The 26224-nt window shown below is 40.8% G+C and overlaps 1 protein-coding gene across 1 annotated transcript; it reads left to right on the top strand.

The window, feature by feature from the left end:
• The first annotated feature begins 5800 nt into the window (after positions 1-5800).
• DBX2 (developing brain homeobox 2) lies at positions 5801-25116 on the top strand. Its single transcript, XM_054399985.1, has 4 exons — positions 5801-6137; positions 18130-18225; positions 22868-23055; positions 24796-25116. The coding sequence occupies exons 1-4, from the start codon at positions 5801-5803 to the stop codon at positions 25114-25116; spliced, it is 942 nt and encodes a 313-aa protein (XP_054255960.1).
• The last annotated feature ends 1108 nt before the right edge of the window (positions 25117-26224 follow it).

Genomic DNA, 26224 nt, shown 5'->3' with positions numbered 1-26224 from the left:
GAAAACACCTTGCTCTGCTTTTTATATAATCAGATGCCTAAAGGATTAACACTGCTGTAAATCATACCAAGATACAGAAAACAATGCTGGACAGACTGGATGTGTACTTCACATCAGCACAATTGTAAATATGCTTTACTCTTAGGAATCTTAGTCATCTTCTGAGAATCACTAGATCTTGCTACCATCCAATTAAATGTGAATTACAAGTTCCATTATATAAGCTCTCTTCCACACTATGCTTTATTCCCAATATGTCACTGAGGTTAAAAAAGAATCCATGAAATGAAAATTAAATTTCCAAGTAAAATCCTGTAGGACTGAAGGTTTCCATGTGTGGTTTCTGCAGGGGAGAAGGATAGTTTTAAACATTTGAGTCACATCCATACAGCTAGCTTTCAACATGTGTTAAAATGATGCACAAAAGTCAGGTTGCATGCTGCAGTAGGATTTTGTGCACATCTGCAACATAACTTGACAGGGAATCAATTTCTTTTCACACTTCAGAATTTCACTTCTACATAGTTTTTTTTGCAAATTGCTGAGATCTAATGCCAAGACAGATTTGACAGAAATTACTTCAGTCACTTGAAACTGAGCTCTTGAAGCTTTTTATGGAGCTGGATTGAAAGAATGCTAATTCCATCTGTGTTTGTTCAGAATGATGGTGATTCCTAAGCACAGCAGAGTTTTCCTGGTGAATAGTTAAGTTCAGACTGGAGTGCTGTAAAAAGCTTTAGCTAAATCTATACTTAAAAGCCTGACTAGCCTGGCAAAGTTTACATTGCTTTCAGGATGTCAGGACTGTTAAAAAAAAAAAAAAAAAAAAAACAAACAAAAAACCACAACAGCAGGAGGTAGGAAGAGAAGTTAAGTGTCAAGGCAAGCTGCCTCCTCAGAAATTAAAATGGCAACAACAGGGTGCCCCAAATCTTCTAATGTTGTGGGCTGGATGCCAGTTTTGCTCCTCCCTCGTAAGGCATCTGTGGTTTGCAAGAATTGGGAGGCTTGCAAGTGGATTGTGTGGGCAGCTACAGCAGAAGCCTATATCCAACACAAGCCCACCCAGGCTCTCATTGAGGCTCCCCCTTGCTGCTGCTGCTGCATGCAGAACAATACAGCAGTGTAGTTTCCTGCTTTGTTTTCTGAACACTGCCTATGTCTACCAATGCATGGAAAACATTTCCAAGCCAAATGGAGAAAATACTGAGCTGTGTCAGAACCCCAGCCTGGCCAGAGTGCACAAATCTGGTTTTCCTCTCCTTTCACAGCCTGCCCTTTTCTGGAAAGAGATACCAAAGACTTCTTCAGGATGCTTGTGGTTTAGACCCAGGTTAACCTAACCTGACAGTGAGTGGCTTTCTCAAGCAAGGACATACACCCTCCCCACACGTGATCATCACCAAAACGTCAAAGGAGCAATATTTGAGTGGAGAGAGAAAATTCAGAGCAAAATCTTCCTAAGTCTAGAGCAACTCAAGATAACATTGGTATTTTGAAGAACATACTTGTGTGGACTGCTGTCTACCACCACATTCATAGAAATCACAGAATGTTAGACAAAACTGTGCAAGACATCTGTAGAAAAACTATAGAAAATGCATCTAACATAGAAAAAGGCAGATAGATTTTTAGAAGTGTATTTTGATGCCCATGTCCATGGCACTTTTTGCCAGAGAACTTCAGGATCAGCTTCAAGAAGTGCATGTACACTCTGGTAGGATTTGTGTATTATTCCTTTGGCTAGGATATGTCACTTCAAAGCTTACAAGCAGAAAAGTAGAGCCAGTATGGTATTATTTTTGCTAGAAAAGCAAAGATGAAGATAATTAATAAGTGAGTTCAAATAGATGTCTCTAAAGTGTCACACACACAATCCTGTAAAATTATGACCGTGTAAAGCTGCCTTTAGCATGCCTGAGCAAAGAGAGCATTAGAAAAGACCTGTATTCAATTACCTCATCTCTGTCTCCTGCAAGAATGGATCCTCATTCTTGGCTATATGGAATAAAACAGCTCTGTAATACAGTTTGAGCATGTCAGGATGCCAAAGAAGGACACTGGAAGCATGGAAGCAGGTTGGGCACACCGTGTGAGATCTTCACACCTAGAAATGGCAGGTGTAATGATTTTAATAGAATGACTAATTTTAGTTCCTAAATCAATTTTAGGCATTTTATCTGTGTTCACTGGAGATACCTTTGGGAAAACTCATATTCAGGAACCATACAGTGCAAACTTGCCCTGGGATAGGTAGGACTTTCCCCCTGTTTACATCCTTCTTTTGAAATACACAGCTTTTCAGCTACTACTGTCACATGGTCCTGGTAAACACACCTCCTGAGATACTCATGCTACTGGTTTCCAAAACTGCCTATGCAGTAAAAGAAAGGAGCCCTCTCATTATCCTTTGGATATCTGGAGTAATTCACTGGAGTGCAGACCAGTGCTTAAACCTTAAATAGCTATCTTAGCCAGGGAGGTTCTTCTTCTCAAAAAGGGTCTGCAGAAACCCAACATGTATGAAAATATGCAAATGTTGTAGATATGCATTGAATCCGGTAGAGTGTAAAACGAGGAAATGAATAAAGAATTGTTTCTGTTATTTGGATTTTGTGGTTGGCTGCTGCAGCTTATAACTAGCCATGTATTTAGCAGCTTTAGAAGAGGTAAGTAAAATGTCAATAAGTTAGTAAGGAGTTACTGGGAAAAAAAGTTAAAAGGAATACCTGACAACTAATGTGCATGCTTCCTGTTAAAGCAATTGCAAGGTTTGTAAGAAAAGTTAGAATTAATGGCAGGATTCAGCTTAATGCAGATTGCTACAGGGAAGGAGCTACAAGGGAGGGATCCATCAGGTGAAGGCTGGAAATGCCAAGTGAGAAAGGGCAGAGCTGCTGTAAAAGTGGAATCACTTTGATTTAGTTCCATAGATTTTGTGCTTAGTATGTTAAATAAATTGCCTGCCTTGACAGTAAGACCATATTCAAGACTTGCCGTGTGAAGGCATAACAGAGAGTGCTGAGCATTTAGTGTATGTTCCATGTACTCCATTTTTTAAAGCTCTCCAAAGTAAATTTTATTTTCCTTTAGTCAAGATAAATTAGTCAATTGGCAATGTCCAAATACAGAGGAAGAACCTTCAAAGTCTGCAGGAGCAAATGAAATTAAACCTAATCACCACATGAATACCTACTTACCATATGTATCCAGCTAACACAGAAACATGATAAATATATATTTCTGCATCCTTAACATTACAATGATGCATACTGCCAGAATTCAAGCTGGATTCTGACCTTTTTCACAGCAAGAGGCAACTCCAGTCTCAGAGACTGTTCACAGGTAAAATATTTGTATTAATATCTTGAGTTTACAGAGATGAAGGCCTTCAGGTCTGTGGAACAGCTGTGGAACAGGTAGAGAATGGGATTGTATCAGAGCAAAACTGTTAGATAAGATCATCTTGGTCTTATTCATCCTCATACTTACAGCCACTTCTGAAAACAGGTCAACTCAGATTCTCACTCACCACAGGTAACAACACCTTGGTGCCAACAGACTAAGCACCCAAACTCTGGCAGGGCCAATCTACTTAAGGTAGTAAAGGAAAGCTTGGGACATCTATGTGCTTAATTCACTTCTCAGAAGGTATCACTTAGTACCACATCAGTTAAACTGCCCTTCCTGTTTGCTGCCTGAGGACATACATGATGCCACTTTTCCAGCTGCTTTTAGCTATGAACCCTGACATCCAAGGATTTATGCCATAGTGCATACGAAAATAAAGCAGAGAGATTAGATGTGTGAAGAGCTGCTTTGAATCAGAGAATCACAGAATCATTTTGGTTGGAAAAGACCTTTAAAATCATCACGTACAACCATTACCTAGCTCTACTAAATCTGGGGCTAAACCCTTATTACCACATCCATGTGTCTTTTAAACACCTCCAGGGATGATGACTCTACTACCTTTCCAAGGAGTCTATTCCAGTGTCTGATAATACTTTCAGTGAAGAAGTTTCTTCTAATACCCAATATAAACCTCCCTTGGCACAATTTGGGGCAATTTCCTCTTGTCCTATGACTTGCTACTTGGGAGAACAGACCAACACCCACCTCACTACAACCTCCATTCAGGTACTTGTAGAGAGTGATAAGGTCTCCTCTCAGTTTCCTTTGCTTCAGAATAAATGACTCCAGTTCCCTCAACCACTTCTCATAAGACCTGTTCTCCAGATCCTTCACCAGCTTTGCTGCCCTTCTCTGGATCTGCTCCAGCAACAAATTGTCTTTCTTGTAGTGAGGCCCCCGCAACTGAACACAGTACTCAAGACTTCATCAGTGCTGAGAACAGGGAGACAATCACTTCCCTGGTCATGCTTGTCCCCTTCTTGGCCACCTGAGCACGCTGCTGGCTCATGTTCAACCAGCACCCCCAAGTCTTTCTCTACTGGGCAGCTTTCCAGCCACTCTTCCCCAAGCCTGGAACACTGCACATGGTTGTTGTCACCCAAGTGCAGGATCCAGCGCTTGGCAGTTTGATTCTCATGCAGTTGGCCTCAAGCCATCGATCCAGCCTGTCCAGAGCTTTCCTACCCTCCCAACTTAAGTGTCATCTGCAAACTTACTGAGGGTGCACTCAGCCCCCTTGTCCAGATCACTGACAGAACTGGCCCCAATTCTAAGCCCTGGGGAACACTAGTTGTGACTGGCTGCCAACTGGATTTAACTCCATTCACCACTGTTCTTTGGGCCTGGCCATCCAGCCAGTTTTTACCCAGCAAAGCATCCAGTCGAGTGTCCAAGCCACGAACAGCCAGTTTCTCCAGAATGATGTGGGAAACAAAAGGATTTAACTGAAAAACAGGGAGATGCTTTCAAGTCTTTGGGAATGGCATCCAATTTTAACTTTCTGCACATGTGTTTGAACTGGAAAATGAGACAACTTTACGACACTGCATGCTTTGTAAGAAAATAAATTATAAAACATGCAAGGAAGTAGGCCAGGACTCAGCCACCTCTGCCAAAGGATGTTTATGCTCACGTAAAGCAAAGTCCCACATCTTGAGCAAAACATGATTAACAGTGCCACATTGATCTTAATTGGATTTATTAAGACAAATGTTGAAACTCCAGTATGCATGTGGAAGGGCATAACCAAAGCAAAAAAAGGAAAAAAAAAAAAAAGCCCTGGGGAAGTGAGCTAATGACTATCTTCCCATTACCTCATGGGATCATTAGGTCGGCATGATCTCGCTGCGGCCAGCACCGGGGCCAGCACCGGGGCCACCTCCCTGTCGGGACGGAGGCCAGAGGCCTTTCCTTTCCTCTCCACACAGGTGCTGCCCCGCAGCGGGAGGCGCGAGCTCGCTGGCCCCCCTCAGGAGGCGCCCCTGGCCTCTCTACATGGCGGCGGACCTGGGGGGGTGGGCGGATAAAGTGGGACAGCCACCCCCGCGCCAGGACGCAGCCGGGGCCATTCAATTCCCCGCCCTACCCCCCTTCCCCCGGGGAGGCTGTCGGGCAAGGCGGCATTGTTGGCCGTGTCCATCACTCCCCGTCCCCGGCTGACATAATGAATACGCTTGGACACACCTTCCAGCCCGGCGAAGGGGAGCGCCGCATCTCCACGGAGAGCCCCGACGAGTTCTCCGCTCCGTTCCTCTCAGCCCTCGGAGACGCGTCCTGTAAGCCCGCCCGGCCCTATAGCCCGGCTCTCCGTCCCAGCCCAGTGAGGGGCCGCGGCGGCCGGGCTGGGCTGGGCCGGGCAGGGCGAGGCGGGGTAAAAGCCCTCGCTATGCTGCCCAGTGGCCTGTACTGGGACCTGGTGGGTTCCTCGGCTCTCCTGAACCTGCCGGCGGCACCAGGCTTCGGCAACCTGGGCAAAAGTTTCCTCATCGAGAACTTACTGAGGGCAGGGGCGCCGCCGAGCCCTGTCCAGCTCCGTCCCCTCCCCGCCAGCCCAGTCCCCCTCAAGCTGTGCCCCGCGGCGGAACAAATCAGCCCCTCAGGGGGTCTCTACTCGACAAGATGGGCTTTTCAAGTGCTTAACCCCTCCGCGGCGGACGGCGGCCGCCTGCCAGCACGGGCTCCGGCAGCGGAGAGAGGCAGCGTCTTCCCTCCGGCAGCTACAGGTGAGCGCCGGCCCCTTTCCTCGTCCCGCCGCCGGGGAGAGGGGACGGAAGGGGTTTCGGAAGGGCTCGGACCCGCTTTTCGGCACGGCGAGGAGGGTGGCAGGGAGAGACCCGGCCGCTCCTTTCCTCCAAGCCGCTCCGACGATCCCAGAGGCGGTGGCACGCCGTGCCCCACTGGGTGCGCTACCACCGGGGCCAGAATCTTGCCCTGCTGTTGGCGACGGGACCACGAGAAGGGCTCGGGACCGGTTAGGAGGGCAGCCGGACGGTGGGTTTAAACTGCGCTGGCCAGCGCACCTGTAGTGTAGTGAGTGCGGCAGAGCCTTGTGCTGGTCGTGACGAGTGCTTTTCAGTGCCCTTGGTTGCAGTTCTTTCAGGTTTACTAGTTCTTCACAGCCTAAAGAGATGGTAAAACGGCGTTAAAGCCAACAGGCGCTCCGAGGAGGTCTGAAATTCCTAGTTTTGGGTGAAAGACGAGCGGTCACGTTCCTCTTGTATGCGATGACTCGGGAGGCAAGAGGCAGCAGCCCCCTCCCGACGTGCCCCGTCCCGGGGGGACAGCAAGGGGTGAAGGACTGAGCTTTTGCAAAAAAAGGAAAATCAATTTAAGCAAAAGGCAATTTTCAGAAGTTTGGGCAAAAACAGGGGCAGGAAAAAAAAAAATCAAACCCCAAAACCCCACCACCAGAACAAAAAGGGAAAAAAAGGCTTTAAAGCTGTGTAAAAGGTCTGTGATTCACAATTCGGTCTGGTGTTAGAGTACAAGCCAGCGCTTTACGGGGTGGTGAGAGATGTGCCACTTGGGCCGGTTTGACCAGTTTTCCAGCGACCTGTCCGGCTGGCGGTGTTCCTTTCGCGGGGGATGGCAACGGCTGCCATCGAACAGGCCGGCAGTGCGCAGGGTCAGTGAAGTGGAAACAAGTAGTTCTACAGAACACATTTTGTTTAATGAGTGTGCCGGTTTTATATAAGTATGTTTTGTCTGGGCATGAACAGCGTTTTAGGAATGTGCACTTAACGTCAGTTGTGGAACTGACTGTAGTTGAATTCAAAGGAAATTCATAAAATTCACTGTTCGATTTACCATCTAAACAATGTTTTGCCTTTCCATTATATCTCTACATTTCAGTCTTACGTAGTATTTTAAGAGGTTTTATTTATCAGCATGTAATTCTAAATGTATTGAAAATTGGACAAGCAGACTGTACTTTTTGAAGTAAAGCTTTAAGGTGTGCAACCGAATGGCTTGTTTTAGAAACAGAATTAATAACAGTTGTTTTCAGGAATAATTTTACTTCAGTTAAATCCTACAAATTATTCTGCAAAATTTAAAAGAAGTTTTGACACTTTAGCATGATGTACTTTAAAGGTAGGCAGGAGGGAGGCAAAGAAGTGTACATTAACATTTCTGAATATTCAAGACCTCAGCTGCCCTGAGTGTTATTTTAAGCATATCACTGATGAAAACATGTTTATTTTAACCAACTATAGGCCAGGCCGGGAAATAGAACAAGTATCATCTTTCTGGAATTAAGTGCATATTTCCCCCAATTCCTGCCTGTTTCCCCCCCCACCCCCACCTCACCCCCCCAAAAGAAAAGAGAAAAAGATAAAAAGCTTTAGAGAAAGTGCTACATTTATGTGCTTAGAGCACTTGTGAAAAGAGATACCAAACGCCCCGGCATTCATTCCTATAAGTGAGCTTTTACAGAAGTTCCTGAACGATGATTTTTTTTTTTCAAATATTTACTTCTAGGATTAGTTTGTTCTTTAATTGGCCTACAGTGGTGCTGATGTAAAGATTTAGTGAAGTGTGGCAGGTCTGCCTAGTCATTTCGAGTCCAATCCTAAGGTTTTTTCCTGATCGCACAGCTCCCAGGGATTTCGGAGGGCGCTTTGGACAAACGCACCATACAGTGTAGAGCAGTGACAAATAGTAAGTTTTCTCATGTGTTATGCACTCAGGGAAAAAAAAAAAGGACCCTGCAAATGTAGATGTACGACAAAGATTTGTATATTCTAACAGGGACATATTGATTCTGACTTGACTTATTTGTGCTAAAGTGATGAGGGGCTCTTAGATGTATGAACTTTCATAAATGTAAATTAGATTGGAAATGCCCTGCTGAGCCCAGTTTTGTATTTTCTGAGGAAACTATTCTCTCTAGTGTAGGTGTATGCTGGAGGAGCCATTCAGCCTGGACAAATTGCATTTGTGAGTAAGGCTAGGGTGGTGGTGGTCAGGATGTGTGATATGTTTCTTGTTTAGGCAGTGATAGAATTTTGTCAGAATAACAATTTTACACTACTTAGGTAAAATACGTAGTGAAGGTGTTTCAGCTAAGTAATTTGTACCAGGTAGGGTTTTTTAATTCACTGATTTTTGTGATTTTTTTTTTTCCTTTTGGTTAGGAATGAACTTTCAAGACTCCAAATCGCATGATGTTTTGGAAAATCTCAGTCTAAATCTTTAAAAACACAATTGAACATGATAAAGCAAAATGAGTTTATTAATCTTCCTGAACAGGCAAGTGCTTTATAGATAACACAGGGCCTAGGAGCGCTCTAACAAATTAGCTTGGCATAATCCAGGGGTTTTAAAATTTAAACAAACAAACAAAAAGCTATAGAAAAGAGACTTGAAAAAATAACAGAATTTTTAGAATCAGTAATCTGTATTGGTCATGTAGTTCCAGATTCTGGTAAGGTCACCAAAAGTTCTTAGAAAGGAAGGAATATAAAATCACACCAGGGACTGAACTGAATGAGCTGAACCTTTTTACAGTTCCAAAAACATGTAACAAGCACAGCATCTATCAAGGAAAGGCATGAAGAAAGCACTCTCTTTTAGGGTACCTTTTAACACTCCATAAAAGTGCTAAAATTGAAAATCCTGTATTCTTTCTGTAAACTGGAAAACTTGTATCCATAGCAGCAAAGGAGACCAAGTGGGATGACGCTCTTGATCTGGTACATCTGGTCATGGAAGACCTTCCCTTTGTTAACTCCTCAGCAGCAGACTTTTATTAGCAAGTTTCCATTCCCATAATTTGTAGGTTCCACAGAATTTATTTTTGACTATTTCAAGTGATTTTCTGCATACATATTTTGAGTTCTCCAATATTAGTCTAAATGAGAAACTGAACAAGTACTCAAAGTGTTACATCCTAGATGCATCATCTACTAAGTGGGCTTGAAAAAATACTTTGTCTGTAAAATATTAAAATCTCATTATTTTTTAAAAAAGAAAGTGTAATAAAATCATGTGTTCTTTAAATTAATTTAGTGTGTTTTGACTTAAGAGTAGAGCTGCATGAACAAGCAGCATGTTGCATAAAACTTAAAAAGGAAAAGCAGAAGGAGTGTTTTTGCAGTATGATAAACTCACTTGCCTTCTACAATGGTATGCCAGTTTATACCATCCTGAGATTGCTTCAGGCTTTCTTGCAAGTTTGTTCTTGAAGCCCCAGTGCTGCTGCTGAAACACTGAACTGGGTCCATCACCTTCAGCAGGTGTGATAAGCACTGTGTTTCTCTCTATCTGAACTGAATTTCTCCCAACCTGTGTGCTATGAGCATGATTCTTCTCTTTCAAGTCCTTATACCTTGATAAAATAAATGCATAATACTGTCTTCTACCTTGTGAGAAGTTCAAATAGTGTGTATTCATAGCCATTCATAGCCCTTCATAGCCCTGACTAAGTAAAGCAGTGCAGAATCTGGTTCAGCTTTTTAAAACATTGGATCCCCAGACTGCTAAAAACGTTCTAAAAAATGTAAAGCAGCATTTCCCCAGTGAAACATCTTGCAGCTATGCAGCTTATACTTGCCCTACCTCTTAAAGGATGAGGGAAGCTCCATATACCAGTTCTGAGCAAACAAAGGGACACTCAAGCATGGAGAAAGACCTCAGTTTCTGCTTGCTAATCTGAGATTTGGTCTCTGTACTTGTACTCCAGTTATGTCATTGTCCTCTGGGTAAATTAAAAGACTTCACAGTTTTTCTCAGTGTTTTCTGACATAGGAAAATAACATTGAGGATGATGAGATGCAGTCTGTTGTGGCACAGGTGCTTTAAAGAGGTTCACTCTGTATCTTTCCTCATGACTTGGTTTCTAGAAGTATTGGCTAACAGCAGATCACAGGGTGAAATGCAAAGTTACTCTGCTACCTGAAATTATTCTCTGAACATCTCTGATCTTCTCAAGTAATTTGCCCTTGAGAAAAAAGACAGTAAATGCCTGAATCTGATCATTAGAGATATAACCACGAGTATGTCCATATATAGCAAGAATCTGGCTTTCTGCTTTAATCATGGCATTTTGAGAAGTTAACAAAGACAGGACACTGAAAAGCACAATGAAGCAACTATTAACAACCAGATACTTTCATTGTAAAAATTGCTGGACTACTGATCTTACAGGATTTTTTACCTAAAGCATCAGAGAACAATGGAGCAGAGGAAAGTACAGTGCATGTAATGCAGAAGAAAGCAATTAGAACAAGTATATCATAAACATAAATTTGACTTATAATAGTAAACATCTGTTCCGTGGTATAGTTGTACCTTTTCTTTCTGTAACATTTGAGTACTTTACATTTTAATCTATTTATTGTCACAGTGTGCCAGTAGGAAATCTCTTTGGATTTCTACTGTGTAGAAAAGGAGCTGGAGCAAAAGAGAAGTGATGTGATTTGCCTAAGGTAATAGAGAAAAACAGTAGCGTTGCAGGGAAATAAATCCTCTGCAGGTTAGCTCTTTGGACTGGTGTAAAGTTTTTCCCCCTTGAGATGATGACAGAAATTTTACCTGCAACGCTTTTATTTTGATCTTTTTATCTTGTTGCCCATTTTTTGTAAAATCTCTTGTGTTTCTTTATGACAACCAGGAGATACTTGAATTACTGAAATTAAATTGATTTCTTCCCTCATTTTGGATTCCCTCTTAGTGAATAAATGTTTATTAATTATTGATTTCAAACCAGCTGGCAGCCAGTGTGTCCTCAAGTGACACGTAGCACTAACTTTCAGTAAAATAAAAGGCAGAAAAGAGCAGAGTGCTTTCTCTCAGCTCCCTCTAGGCTTGCACTAGCCTCTGAAAAGTGCTCTCCTCACTCAGACAACAAGTTGACTAACAAATCTCAAGGATTTTCCTGTTTTATGGATGTTTCTTTAGGGTGGAGAGATATATTTTGCATCTTTTCTTATGCCCTGATTGCTGGAAACGCTGAGACACCTTCATTGTTTTCAGTGTTTGGAGGCAGAAAAGTTTCTGTAATTATTAAGAAATCACAGATTCTGTGCAGCTCTTTTACAGCTTCCAGTTTGTGAGCTGTTCAATAGAATTGGTCTGAGGTGCCCAGCATGCCTTAACAGTGGCTGCAAAATGACTTTTAAAGGGCAAACCTTTGTCCTCATGGTAAGGTTACCAGAGCTAAACTAGTACCAGCTACTCTCCAACCCAGCCACCAGTCTGGCAGCCTGGGATCAGCAAGGAATATGAATATTGGCTGGGCAGTGCCCTTGCTGCTGGCGACTCTTGCTGTGCTGTCTCTGTGAAAAAAAGAGGATCCTCAGTTTGGTCATACTAAGATTTAAGCACTGCCAGAATATCACAGAGCTGCACTAAGACAAGTGATGGGGTTTGTAGAAAAACAATTCACTGAAGGGAAGTGGTGGAGTCAACCGTGCCTACAGTTAGATTCTCTGAAACATATTTTGTAATGCAGAATGAGCTGAAATCATGTAGTATATTCTTCATGTTTTTAGAAAGTACACGGATGTGATAAGGATTAATCTCAGCAAGTTCTCTACTTGAGTGCAGATTTCAGGTTTCATTGTACTGTGATTTTTTTTTTTCCTCCCCATTAACCAATTGCCCTGAATTTTGGAAAGCAAGTTCTCTGCTTCTGTTGCCCACCAAAGTGTTGTACATCCTTGCAGTTCTGCAAAATAACTAACTTTTCTAAATATTTCCTTTATGGTCAATCAGGAGCCATAGCACAATCGGGAAGGTAATTTTTTTCAAAATTAACACAAGTGCAGGAATGTAAAGTAATAGAAGATTGCTTCAAGTATGAGATGTATACACCCTGATCCTTATAAAGTTAGGCACCTAAATATTTTCAGGTAACCTGGGTTGTTGTTTTAGAGGTGAGTTATCAAGTTGGAGAAATGGCCTTTGTGTTGTGACTCCCCTTCAGAAAATTTTCCTTGAGAGGCTGCCTTTTTCTGATGTTACAGCACATAATTCTCAAGATATTTTGTGTGTATGTTGAGGATTTTACCTCCTCCTTCTGGACAGTTTGGTGGTATTTGTTACAGTCCTTACCCCTGGAAATTTGTGACTACATTAATATCTATACAAATGTGTGTTTAAAAATAAAAATGGAAAAATAATTACTCCTAAACAAATTGTAATAAGTTGAAAATCAAAGAAAAAAATTTTAGTGCCTTTAGGGATGAGTTTTAGATTTTTAACACTTTATGGCTATGCTGAGGATTGTATTCTTTGCTATTACCGATGAAGGATAAGAAGAATTTAATTCAGCTATATATTTAATTGACTAAATAATAATGTCTTGTCTAATTTAGTTGTCTAAATACACTGTCTAATCCATAGTCAATACAAAGATGCCTGCAGAGCATGGCGCAACATACCTTCTTAGACATCTGTGTTAAGCAGCTCTGCAGAGTGATTCATCACTTATCAATTCTCATTGGCTGTACAGGAGGCCTAGACAAGGAGCTTAGACAATGCACTGAACTTTCAGACAGAGAAGTGAGAGTAATGCCTCTTTCAACAAGAGCTGGTGAACAGAAAGTGCTGGGGCATACTAGTGCATGGACATCTTGAAGAAGAAGGACAAAGCTGAAGACAAAGCTGGTAAATCCACAGCTTTCCAGATCTGCATCTCTCTTCTCGATAGCAAGACTGACACCACAGAGTCTTTGGCAAATGGTGTGGGGTTTGGTTGCTGCTTTGGGTTGTCACAGAGATGAAATATGACCATTCATTTGTCACCAGCCAGAGGCACCTGTGTTTCCCGAGGCAGAGAAAAACATGTATAGCAAATTTGTGCTCTGATAATAAGGCATGTGAATGATGCCTTTGAAAATTGAGGGATTCACATGATCTCAGTTCATGTACAGTGTCACTCTATCAGCTACTACATTGCTATAGATGTGACAGAATGTTCTGTTAAAACATTTCAAGCCCTTTTTGGTGTGACCACTCTCTTAATTTTTGAAAGCCTCACCAAGATGCACCATAAAAATACAAGCCCACTTCTCACATCTGCCTGTTGTGTAGGATTTAAAAATACACATTTAGAACTTCAAACTCCTTTCAGTGAACCTTTGTTAATATTTTTAAACCTGAGCTGTGCATGCTGCCCTGGTCTGCCCTTTTGGCTTCACTTTCTTTTGAGCATTCATGTGGTCATGTTTTACAGGAATGCATGGGGAGTGAATAGACAGTGACTTTGGGAGTGTAAGGATCTGAGGGCTGCTGTAAACAGGCTCCTGCAGTAAGTTTGGCCGGTTCATGTGGTGCTGCTTGCCTTTGGTGCGATATAGCAGTGGCTATTGGTTCCTTGTGTTGGCCAGGGGCTCCCTTCAGCTGGCTGAGATGGTTTGGGTGTGCCCAACTGCTGCTGGAACATGGCACTCTAAACACAGTAACTGCTGGGGTCAGAACCATGGTTCATTGGGAGGCCCAGGGTCTGTGGTTTGGGAGGAGAAATGGTGACATATGGCTCTGCTGGACCACTAAGATAGCAGAGCTACTGCTGGAGTATTTGCAGAGAGCCTTATCATAACACAAAACTTTTCTGCAGCTTGGCAAAAGCCTACTGTAATCATTGCCAATAATGGATATAGGTAGGAAGTTATAGTTTGTTTGTGCCCTCTTTTTGGATGCAAATCATCTAAGGTTCTCAGAGCTAAAGCTTGGGCATCATCACTGTGGAAAGCAGTTTGTGTAGGTTTAGCAATACTTGAAGAATTAATGTGTTTGTGCAGCTTGAGGTCTGTCTGTTCTGTGCTTACTGTTTCTTGTTAGCTGGCCCTTACCAGCTTTCTGAAATATTCTTTGGAGGGGTTTCAGCTCTTGGCAGGTTTATACCACGTTTTTATCAGCTATCATAAAAAACAACCAACAAACAGCATGTGCAGTGAAGGAACCCAGTACAGGTAATACCACAAGCCTACCATCAGTTCACTTTTACTCAATAGCCAATTTTCCTTCACTCCTTCCCCCTTTCCTGATGGCTAACAGCCTGCACTATTTCCTGAATCATTTCACAAAATTAGGATTAGGAAAAGCAGATACTGTCTTTTAACAATAAGCCATTTTAAAGTGACATATCCATCTTAAATGAATTGTACTCAGGACCCTTATTTTCAAAATGGTCGATAGTTGGAAGGAAAACTGGTCTTACTGTCAGCATGACTTTTTAGTATGGGAGGGCTTTGAATGATATCTTCAGAGCTGCCAAATTATTTATTTAGATATTTAGATATTTTATCCTTTTATATATATGACCTGATAATTGTTTTATTTTTTTTTAAAGCATGTAGTACAATTTTCGGAGTGCCAGAAGGCACTCATGCTTGACTGATATTTCATGTTCATGCATCTGTGAAGCTAAGTCTGTAAAGTCTTCTGAAATTCTTAGTTCCCCACAATCTCCTTTTTTTAGTAAATTGAGAATTATAATACAGAATTATTTGGGCTGGAATAGACCTCTGAGATCATCAAGTCCAGCCTAAGACAAAACATCACCACATTGACTAGACCATGTCACTGAGTGCCACATCCAATCTTTCCTGAAACACCTCCAGGAACGGTGACTCCACCACCTCCCTGGGCAGTCTATTCCAGTGTCTACTTACCCTTTCCCTGAGGAATTGCTTCCTAACGTCCAACCTAAACCTTCCCTGGTGCAGCTTCAGGCCATGCCCTCTTGTCCCAAGTTTCCTGGGAGAAGAGCCAGACCCCTATCTTACTACAGCTTCTCTTCAGGTAGTTGTAGAGTGTGATAAGTTGCCCTCTGAGTCTCCTCCAGGCTAAACAACCCCAGCTCCCTCAGCCTCTCCTTGTAAGACTTTCCTTCCAGTCTTGTCGCTCTGCTCTGGACCCACTCCAGCACCTCAATATCTTGTAGTGAGGGGCTCAGAGCTCCACACAATACTGGAGGTGAGTACTGTGTAAATGCAAAGCAGAAAAATAATTAAATATCTTGCATATGAATGAGTGGGATTTGATTCTTGGTTAATGTTTACTCCCCATAGCTGGAAGCAACAGCTATCTTCTGGTTACCATGTACTTCATTCATACAGAACTAATATCCTGATGTTTCAGCAATTTTCAGCCTTATGTAAACAGTGAATAATGTTTGCTTCAGATCTCTTGATCAACAAATAACTGGTGGTCTCCCCACAGCCTCCTCTAGATTGAGCAACTCCATCTCCCTCAGACGTTCTCCATAGGTCCTGTGCTCCCAGGCCTTCGTGTGCCTCATTGCCCTGCTCTGGTTATGCTCCAGCACCTCAATATCCTTCCTATAGTGAGGAGTCAAGATCTCTGTTTGCATCATGGTGCTGTGTTAGTGCATTAAATCATCACCAGCAACATCCATAGAAATACGTGGCTTGTTTGGAGTTTCCTGAGGTGGAAAGTCTCAAGTTTTGATGCTGATCCATCTCCTGACCTTTATGTTTCCTTGTTGAGAGATTTAGTGAATGGAGCATGCTATCTATCCAAAGCAATAGCTTACTTAATTCTGGTTTATCCAGACATCTCCTGGCTCTGACATGTATCATTACAAGCATCACATTATCATAAAAGAGCAGGGGACTACAGAGAGTTAAGAAACCATAATGGAATATCAAGAACAGGCCAGTGTGTCTTGACAAAAATTGTAGGGCATGAATAAGGTGCTGGAGCAATGATTAAGGGGAACAGGGCATTGTGGTAGCCCAGGAGTGTTTGAGATGTGTGAAAAAGACACAAAAGAATTGTGTGGCACCTTCTGTGTACTAAATTGTATTTATAGCAGCAGAAGGTTTTACCTGGATGTGAGGGAAATGTGATAGTGGCATGAGGAATGTGGTTCTGGAGGAAGAAAGGAAAAGCTCTTCACCTGGGACTTGGGGAATTGCAACAGATGTAATATTAGCAACATATAAAAGATACTGTCAGGAACAAGTCCTCGTGAAGGAGGATGGCTGAGATTATTTGGCACATCTTTACAATCTCCATCTCCTGTGCTGCTTCAGTTAGTCAAATTCTTTCCAACTTACACACCCCACCAGTTATGTTGAAGCTCTGTGGATGTATGAGGTGAGTAATATTTGGCTGCATATTCTCAACTGTTTTAAGCTCCTTAGGACACAGTTTCTCACATTTGGTGGTCTTGTGTGGAAGAGAAGCATTAGAATACTAATGTGTGATGTAAATAATTCCTTTTTGTACATGTTTTGTAAACATAAACCTCAAATACAGGCAATTAGTTCCTTTTGGAGTATGTTTGTATTTCATTAGAAACAATAAAGAGTCACTGAAAAGGTCTAGCAGTAAAATGCTTATGAACTTGTAATTACAGTTGAAGAAATTCTCACCTAATCTTGTATGAATTCAGATAAAATACAGAGGTAAGTATTTTTAAATTGTTTAGGCAATTTTCTACAGCAGTACTTTATTGCTTTGGAAGATGAGCAGATTTAATGGTCAGAAAACTTACTATGATGCCCTAATAGGTACTCATGAATCTAATTTCAAGTGATCTTTGATTTTTATTCCAGTTGAAATACCTTTAAAAATTAACAAGATGGCTTAGATACATTTATCTATTTATCTTTGTGGATTATTCATTTCTTATTTTCTTGATTTTTTTCAAATCTAAGCATGAAGTTACTTTTTTCTTTTTTTTCATTAAGTTATTTTTAGAGATTTGGACCAGGAGGCTCTAGGCTGTTTATTTTCTGCCTAACCCAAAATAGGAAAATGCTATAAATGTTTTGATGCTGATCGCATTTTATAAGCGTGCAATTCTAGCAGCATGATGAATCTATTTTCAAAAGTAGAATATTGCAGGTTTCATAGCTGACCAGAATGAGCAGAAATTAAGATTAATGTAAAAACCCACGAGATTTTTAGACAAATATTATAGGATTATTAGATAATGAAGTTCTTTCCAGGTTTTGGAAGCACCATTTAGGCATAACAGGGACTTCTGATTGATTGGTTCAAAAAATTCTATAGAAATTTTACCAAATATTGCCTTATTCTGTGGATTGATTTTACAGGGTTTTTTGAATTGTATTAAGCAGAGCCTTTTCCAGTAAACGGTTTATTTAAATTCAGAGCACTTTCTCAGCAAGGATGAGTTTAATGTCAGGCTAGCAGAATCAGACCCTGTAGTTTCTGCCTGTAGAGCTCATCTGGATTATCTCATTGCATTTTACAGACTGTATTCACAAAGTTTTCTTGTTTATTGAAGACCTTACTGATTCAGGTACTAACAGCACCATTGGAGTACAAGCAGAAGAGATAGAATTCACTTAGATTTTATTTTTCTAAGATAACTTGCTTACTAGAGTTATTTAAAATAACTTTTTCAAATGCATTACATTCATTGTTTCAACAATATATTATTGAAGTAATGCATTCAGTCTCAATATTTAGGAAAAAACTTCCATCGTTATAGCAATTGCAGAGGCGAATTTCAAATCTGCAGACTTTTATTCTTACGATAAATACATTGAGAGTTTTGCATCTTACAGTTAAGCTACTTGTGTAAAATAGCCTTGCTAAAATAAGAGTGATTGCTTGGTTTATCATTGCTTGCCTTAGAAATATCACCATCGTGAAAAAAAGGAAAAAGGACTTGTGGGGCAGGACTTTACATACTGACTTCTTGGAGGACTGTTGTTATGAATATCACCTAAGCTCAATGGATAATCAATTAGATCTTTGCTTTCTTTGCAGCTCTTTCCAAACACTTTTTTCTCCGCGCCCTGCCATTCTACTCAGCATGCTGTGGTGGGTCCTGTCAGCACCCTGCATCCCCCACTGCTTTTCCAAGTAAGTTTTTATGCTTCATCAGTAATGCTTGAGTTATTCTGTAAACCAAAGCAGCAGGATTTAATGTGTTCTGGAAAACTAATTGGTGATGCAATGGCAGCAGCTAATTCCTTAGTAAAATCACAGCAATCCTATTCAGAGGGTTTCCAAAGATTTATCAAACTTAAGTACACTGAGCAATTGTGAGGGGTTTCTAATGGCATTGAGACACCCAGACAGGGCCAACCTAGGAAAGCTCCTTGTTTTCAGTTTGACAGAAAACTTTCTTTAAAACCAGTAACTCTTTTAAAAATCTGTGTCAGTAAACATTTGCAAATAAGAAAATAAGAGATCTGAAAGATCTTAAAATGGATGCTTCATTTTAATGTCTGTTAGGGATAAACTATGATTCAGGAAGCCCTAGCATTACTTAAATGAAACAGTCTTTCTTTTTTTTTTTTTTTTTGTAGCAGTCAAATGCCTGCACATGTTTAATTTGTTTTTCCTTTTTAAATTAAACTGGAAAAATTGAAGAAGTAAGTTGAAGGGAGTTTTGGCTTGTATACACTGTACGTTCAGGATTAAGACCTGGGACACACTTCCATTTAGTCCAAATATAAATTTTACCTTGATTTGGAAGCTTGTGTGCCATAGTGTAGGAAGGGATACTCATTATTTTTCATGTTTATGGCTCAAGAACAGAAAGAGAAGCAGTATTTCCTCATTCTTAGAAGCAAAGGAAAAGCACAAATCACGTATCAAATCCAAATGAAAATTGGAGTTTGTGCATACTCTAGTGTATACTTTTTAATCACAGTTGCATTCAAACCGTTCCTGACTATGTGCATGTGTTTTATGAATGTTTCAGAAGGGCAGTTGCTAAGCTGAATGATTCTTGACAAGTGAGGCAGCAAATGCTGGCAGTTTAATGAGCTGCAAGTTTCTGAGCACCTCTTTAGGGGGCTGACACTTTCCCACAGAGCGTTTTACATGGCCCTGGCTCTCCCACAATGGCTGACAGCACCATGACCAATCACCACTTTCACTTTACTCATCCACACGCGACCTCACCACAATTTTTCACTGTGCAGATGAACTTTAGGAACCATTTCATATTGAAAAGGCCTGGGCAAGGGTCAGTTGCCCTTTTGTATGGCCATAAAGCAATACTCTATGTGCCAGTCTTTTCTCCTGTCTCACATTCCAAGAGATTTTCTGGACACCATTTAAAGCACTTGACTGAAAAATAAAGCAGTGAATGAAACTGACTTTTATAGACTCATTCTAGCTCATCTTCCCATATAACCCTGTCTACCTGAAAAGGGATTTAGTGGATGAGCTGAGTGTATACAGGGACTTGCTGAATACATAGGCCCATTATCAACTGTGGGGATTGTTTATTAACTAGGACTGATACACTACTATTTTGGAAGTGACCTATTAATTGTCCATTTAACTAGAATGTATTGAATTCAAATGAAAAAATGGAAACCATGACTAAAGCTTTTACTTGCTCCTTCAAGGTGGTCTCTGCCATGAAGGCAAATGAAGATTGTTCCACAAATTAAGAGGACATTTATCACTATATATTAGGATACAAAGGAAAGCCTTAAAAAAAAAACCTGAAGCAAAACAAAAATCAAACCAGCAACATAGGAAATAGTTGGTAACAGATTCACATTTATGTGTCAGCGGAACACTAAACCTTTTGATGCACGTTTGGAGTGACAGGCTGCAAACTGACTTACTTCATATTGATGGAGTTGTTGAAGTGCATGAATGGCTGCCTGTCCTGCTGTGTCGAAAAGTTCTTTAACCCACAAACTGAAATTTAGTTTTTGTGTGCATTTTGGAATATGGAGTATTCTTAAAAAATCTTTAGGCTGCTTAGTTGGGTGTGAGTATTCATTACCCTGAATACGAGTTTCAAAATCTTTGACCCAGTGGCTGTTAACGAATGCTTGTGAGCATTCTGACTCATAATTAAATTTTGTTTAGTTAATCTTTTAAAATCGGTCACATGCCATGCCTTAAAGAGTATAGATTCTTCACTACTAAGTTAGTCTAACACAGGTGTTAAGCTGTACCCTACATGCTGCCTGTATGGGAATTAATTGGCACCTTGGGGCTCCAGCAGGAGGTTGTTTCTTTGCTGATTGACTGTTAACAACCAGCCAGGCAAGACGAATTTTAAAGGGTCACATAATCTGGCATCCTCTGTCCTTGGCTGACAACTCCATTGTGGAATGGAGGCCAGGAGGCAAGGACCAGTTCTGTTACGCCTCTTCTCTTGCTGGTGTCTCTAGCCCCATGGTGGCGATGAGGGAAGGTACCAGCTCTTCTGCTGTCAGACTGTACCTTCCGGTACAGGACATGAGAGTGGCCGATGATTCATCAGAAATGGCTTGGAGGATACCTGGAAAAAGGTACCTAAATTCACCAAATTTGAGCAAGGATAGAAAACATACTTGAAGAAGAAGGGTCAATGTTTGCCCACAGCTTTGTGGGCAGGATGGGAGCTGGGGTGGATGTTGTGAAAGGGTCTTGCTCTCCTTGGAGAAATATGAACCTGACTAGCCTTTGGATAAACCTCCATTGTGGTGTTTTGACTTTTGTTCCGCAGACAGTTTATTTTGGTTTGGACAGAATCTGACTTTGTCTCACTCTGTAATAAATATCAGGACAGTAACCAGTAGGTTATGATTTTTGTATCTGGTCTCAGATGTAATTTTGAAAATTGAAATACTTCTGTATAAATTTAGGCTTATTTATACTGTAACATTTTAAATAATAATAATAACAACATTTTGCCACAGGCTGTTACAAGGGACAATGATAAGGATGGGTTCTTAAAGTGCAGAAAAATTGAAAGAATGGCACATCTAGTAGAATTCATTGGTCTCTAAATCAGTAGTTTCGTAGTGGCAATGCATTTTAGGGAAGGATCATTGCACACTTGCTCAGTTCATGATATTCTTCCTCTACTGGTCACAGCTGGAAGCAGGATAACTGGGGTAATGTATGTAATATCAAACCAGTCACACGTGCACCATGGAAAGTATTTAGTCAGCTTGGCAAAACATACATTCTACACTCTTTAGTTTCTCATCATTATGCGTACACAGTTCTACAATACCCTCAGTATATGCTTGTTTGTTTCCTCATGAGTGTTAAAGATACACTTATCCATGTGTATGTAAGTATAATATACAGAAGTTGAAATATGGTGTAGCCCCAAGGAACAGTTTGTGGAAGCTGCATCTGGATTTAATTAGTGTTTTCAAGAGCACTGTATCTACTGAACAACTGTATTTAACCCTCCACTTGCAGCTCACTAGAACAGATCGACTTTTTCACAGAATAATATGCAATCTTTTAGAAAATCTGCTTTATGTGGGGAATTTGCCATTGGCTTTGATATAAAAATAATCAGATTCTTGACAGAAATTGAACAGCAGCACATCTTTGCACCTGCTGTAACTATAAGGTATCATGGCAATTTTGGCCCATGTACATGGGATAGTGGACAGCAGGAGAAAGAGTTGCACCTTTAGAGTCTGTGTTGAATACAATACAAACTAAAGCCACCTTCATGGTTGCTCTCCTACATTAAGATCATAGGTGGCAGTAGCTATATAGCAATGGCACAGGTTTCTGTGTCAAAATTCAGCTCTTTCCTGGCCTGCTTGCAACAGCCCTGTGTAATTACCACATCCATTGCTTGGTAACAGACCCTGTTCAATTGGCCTCTGGTACTGTTCCCTGGGCGAGCATCTGGGGGAGTTGGGAGTGCTGGAGGCATACCCAGCCTCACTAAGGACTGCTTCCCGTACACCATATCCTTCTAGAGGGAAAGCACTGTGGCTTTAGGCTTTATTGGGTGTGAGGAAGGCAAAAAATTTATCTGGATTTGGGTTTTCTATGCTCTTTGTGAGGCTAATGAAGAAATAATGCAAATACATCTGCTTCTCCAATGCAGCTCTGTCCCCCAATTTTAAGGCTGTTTTCCAGAGTAGGATTCCCTCTAGTCATGGATCAAGGGGATGTGACTGAATTTGCCCTCAAATTGTTAAAGAATTAAAAACCAGGCTGAAAGGACTAAGTCCAACCACTCCCCAAATCCTCTAATAAAGAAATAATTTGGTGTGGCTTCCAAAATAAGGAAGTGAATGGCCAGGGATTTTCTGAAAAACAGTTCACTCTGAAAGCCTTCTTAGTAAACAAAAATAAAGAAAGCCTATTTAGTTTCATTGAATCTGTATTACAGACTACTTTTATCTGGTTCTACATTTCACACAAGGAGAAAATAAACTCCTAGGAAAATATAGTGCAGTTTACTTGACAACAGCCAAAGGAAAGTGGAGAAGTTTTTCCCTGACTGTATTTGAATTTTGCAATAGCATAGGCTCAATCTTACTGTTCCTCTATGAACTCATCTGATTTAGTTTTTACTATGTCAAGGGGGAACTCTTGACCACTGACAACACCTCTAGATACAAGTGAGGATTTAGTCCTCATGAAGATGACTGAAGTCTTATGACATACTTGTAACATCAACAAATTAAATGTGGCACAGCATTCTGATAGCATTACAATGAACAGCACTTAATGTTTTTCAGATATGTGTTAGATATTATGTGAAACTCTCATCCATTTCCACTAGGAGAGGAAAGTGTGCTGCCTCTTTTGACCCAGGAGTCTAACTCCAAAGCCCGGAGAGGTATATTAAGAAGAGCTGTATTTTCCGAAGACCAGAGGAAAGCTTTGGAGAAAATGTTTCAGAAGCAGAAGTACATTAGTAAAACAGACAGGAAGAAACTGGCCATTAACCTGGGTCTAAAGGAGTCTCAGGTAAGGAATTAGAAAGTATCTGTGACTTAGTTTCTTTCTTTCTGAGGAAAAATCTTTGAAGGAAGCGAATGGAACAGCACAGGGGTAGTCCTCAGCTCTTTCACTGAGTAAAGATCTCAATAAATCGACAGCGGTCTTAACGAAGGAACGTTTGAACAGATAACGTTGCTTCAGATAAAACCAAAGTGCCTAACTTGAAGAGCACAAAACTTGAAAGAAACTGGAAAAATGTTTGTGAGGGCATGTAACAGCAGAGAACAAACATGAAAGCCATCTGCAGATGGGATTCTGCAGGAGATGCAGGTCTCTAGAGGACAGCTGAAAGAGTATAAGAGAGTGAGAGTGCAATTTTATTACTTTGCATGCTGCAGATGTGAAAGCACTTAGGATATGTATGGCCGAAGCTGTCTGGAGGACAGAGAAGCCTGGAAATGGCAATGGGAGCTCTCATCATCTTTACCTTGGAGGGTAGCTGGCTCCACTTTGCACAGGAAGTTAGATTTTGTTGTCTGGAGTGGTTCCCTGCAACCTGAATGACTCTGACTCAATCACAAGCACTGCAACTATAAATGAAAAAGAAACAGGCTGTGATGCTGCTCAGTATGATGAGCAAAGCTATAATCTCTGCAGGATAAACTGTTTCAACGCAAATGTGCAGTTGCAGTCACCAAGGTGCTACCTAAAAAATTTCAATTATGTAGTCAAATTCTTGATGTTACAATTATTTCCTCAAGTTTTTCTTCTATGTTCTTGATATTCAAGGGAGCCTGGGAAAATATAGCACAATGACACATGGATAACAACTACCACCACAGGAAAAGACATTCATTATAATGATAGAATAGGTGATATTTATGTCTCTCTCTTTTTTTTCCTCATGAAAGGAAGAGCAGTTGCCATGGAGGTTACTTCATTCATTTTCTGTCCAGTTGTGCTGTAGGAACAGTATGTGTCATGTAAGGCAACGATTCTCAAACATTAGATAGCACAGCACCTTTGTCTTCATATAAAGTTTCTGAATCCTAGAACTAAAAACAAATATTTAAGGGAAAAGGGAATACAATCTGGATAATTTGACTGATACCGTCCACCATTTCTCCTCTTTACGAAAAAACAGTTCCTAGATACATATTTCACCAAGCTTTTCCCAAGCGTTTCAGAAATGCCTTTGAACACCTGTGATCAAGTTTTGCAACTCCAAGTTTTGATTTTATCTCAAAACCACATGGATTCTAGGCAACTGCTGGAAAACTGTAGTCAGGCAGAAAATAAGTCTTTAAATGCTCACTACTACTGTGTCATAACACACATTTTGAAACTATATGGTTAAGTTGGTTTTGGTTATGCTTGTGAAGGGGACTGTCATAGTTCTTAGAGACTCTTTTAAATCATCAGTATATCACTTATTTTTGTTAATGGCAATGCTAATTTACTCTGAATCCTTTACTATCTAGAAGGATGTTGCTACAGGAAATTGTTCTACGCCTAGTTGCTGGGATGTCCTTTTTCCAGTCTAAGCCAAATACTTGAGGTGGTAAAAGTCAAGGAGAGTATTTAGTCTAGCTGTTGTAAATAGTGATGGGAAGATCCTCAGATTATGTCAGTCATCTTCACTGTATCCACTATAACAGTGAATAAGGAAGGAACATGAAACTAAGGGGATGTAAAGAAAAAAAGCCCTGTTAGAGCAAAGTTCTCTAAGGAAGGTATTATAATAAGCTCTCGTTAATTTGCAAACAGGTGAAGATTTGGTTTCAGAATCGAAGAATGAAATGGCGAAACTCCAAAGAAAAAGAAGTGCTTTCAAACAGGTGCCTCCAGGAAGAAGGTCTTCAGGAGAACTACCTCTCACAATCCCCCATGAATTTTACCTCCCCATGCCCATCTGTGTGGGAAGTGTCTCAGGAGCAGGCAAGTCCAAGGTGGAGGGAGAGTTCTCCAGGAAATTCTGAAAGACTGACTACTACACAACCACCTCCAAGAGCAAATTCATCGCAGAGCCCACTGTATTTGTATCCTAACCAAGGCACTGCAAATAAGGCAGTTACATCATCAGCCTGAGGAAATAGGGGCAGTTTGTAAATTGAGTGGAGAGCTCAGGCTTCAAGTGAGCAGTCTTTTAAGACTAACAATATTTGGAAATTGTAAAGCTACCTAGTTGATGCCTCATATATTTGCTAAAGTCTAACATCATTAAAATGACAAACAGCTAATGATTTAAGAAGTATTCTTCAATATTCAGTCTTTTCTTGTGTCTTTTCCAGTCTTATATTGACCTTAAAAGTAGGAGCTGATGGTAAGTAAAATGGTGAGCTAGGAGCTTGAAGCTGAAGTTCTGCTCTGATTTATACATCTGTGCTGTATACAATCTTAATTAAACACACACTAATAATCATTTTAATCTCTCATTGCAGTTATACCAATTAATTTCTTCTGTGCACAAGATAAGATTAACTTTTGCTTCCCATAAGGTAGCAAGTGGCTTTGGGTTCTTGAAATCCATTAATTGCAAAATAGGTTCATACAAGACAAACATAAGCATTTTTTGTGTGTTTTCTCCATCTGTCCTCACCTATATCAGTGTTCAGTTATTTTTAAATAGCATGGTCACAGGTCAGCTGATAATCCTGGTGAAGCATGCAATGCTAAAAGATGACCAACCAACCCTATAAAACATCACCCACTTAAATCACTTCAATGTGAATGCATACTGGGAAATGCAGTTCACTAGCTCTTGTCTTTTCTCCTGTGGATGAACTGTACAACATTCTTAACTCTGAATTTCCATGGCTTTTGTCAGACTGTTAGTGCAGTCTCTTGTAGTCTCATCTTTATTTTGAAAGTGCAGTGGCAGTAGGTAGAACTGCAGCCCAACTGCACTAAGCAACAGAACTGGAAATTGGAAAAACTGCCACTGTGGCTATCTCGGAGAAGTACTTCAGGAAATGGCGCATCTTAGTAGTCTTGCTCCTGATTAAGCTACTTCCAATAAGTGCACATTATCATATGGACAGTGTTCTCTGTAATATTATGTAATATGTAATAGGGGACTTGAGATTCTCCCCTATGAAGAGAGACTGAGAGGCCTGTGGCTGTTTAAGTCTTGAGAAGGGAAGACTGAGAGGGGATCTGATCAATGTCTGTAAATATCTGAGGGGTAGGTGTTGAG

Source organism: Indicator indicator, chromosome 3 (genome assembly GCF_027791375.1).
Source record: "Indicator indicator isolate 239-I01 chromosome 3, UM_Iind_1.1, whole genome shotgun sequence".
Classification (NCBI taxonomy): Eukaryota; Metazoa; Chordata; class Aves; order Piciformes; family Indicatoridae; genus Indicator; species Indicator indicator.
The sequence above is the reverse complement of the archived record's forward strand: the minus strand, read 5'-3'. Positions and strand labels throughout refer to the sequence as shown.

What these genes read in the sequence shown, in the direction of transcription:
- DBX2 (XM_054399985.1), top strand. Translation starts at nt 5,801, where the DNA reads ATGCTGCCCAGTGGCCTGTACTGGGACCTGGTGGGTTCCTCGGCTCTC. An exon ending in ATCCCCCACTGCTTTTCCAA is followed by an intron (nt 18,226 to 22,867) that starts GTAAGTTTTTAT and finishes CATTTCCACTAG; the next exon opens with GAGAGGAAAGTGTGCTGCCT. An exon ending in TGGGTCTAAAGGAGTCTCAG is followed by an intron (nt 23,056 to 24,795) that starts GTAAGGAATTAG and finishes ATTTGCAAACAG; the next exon opens with GTGAAGATTTGGTTTCAGAA.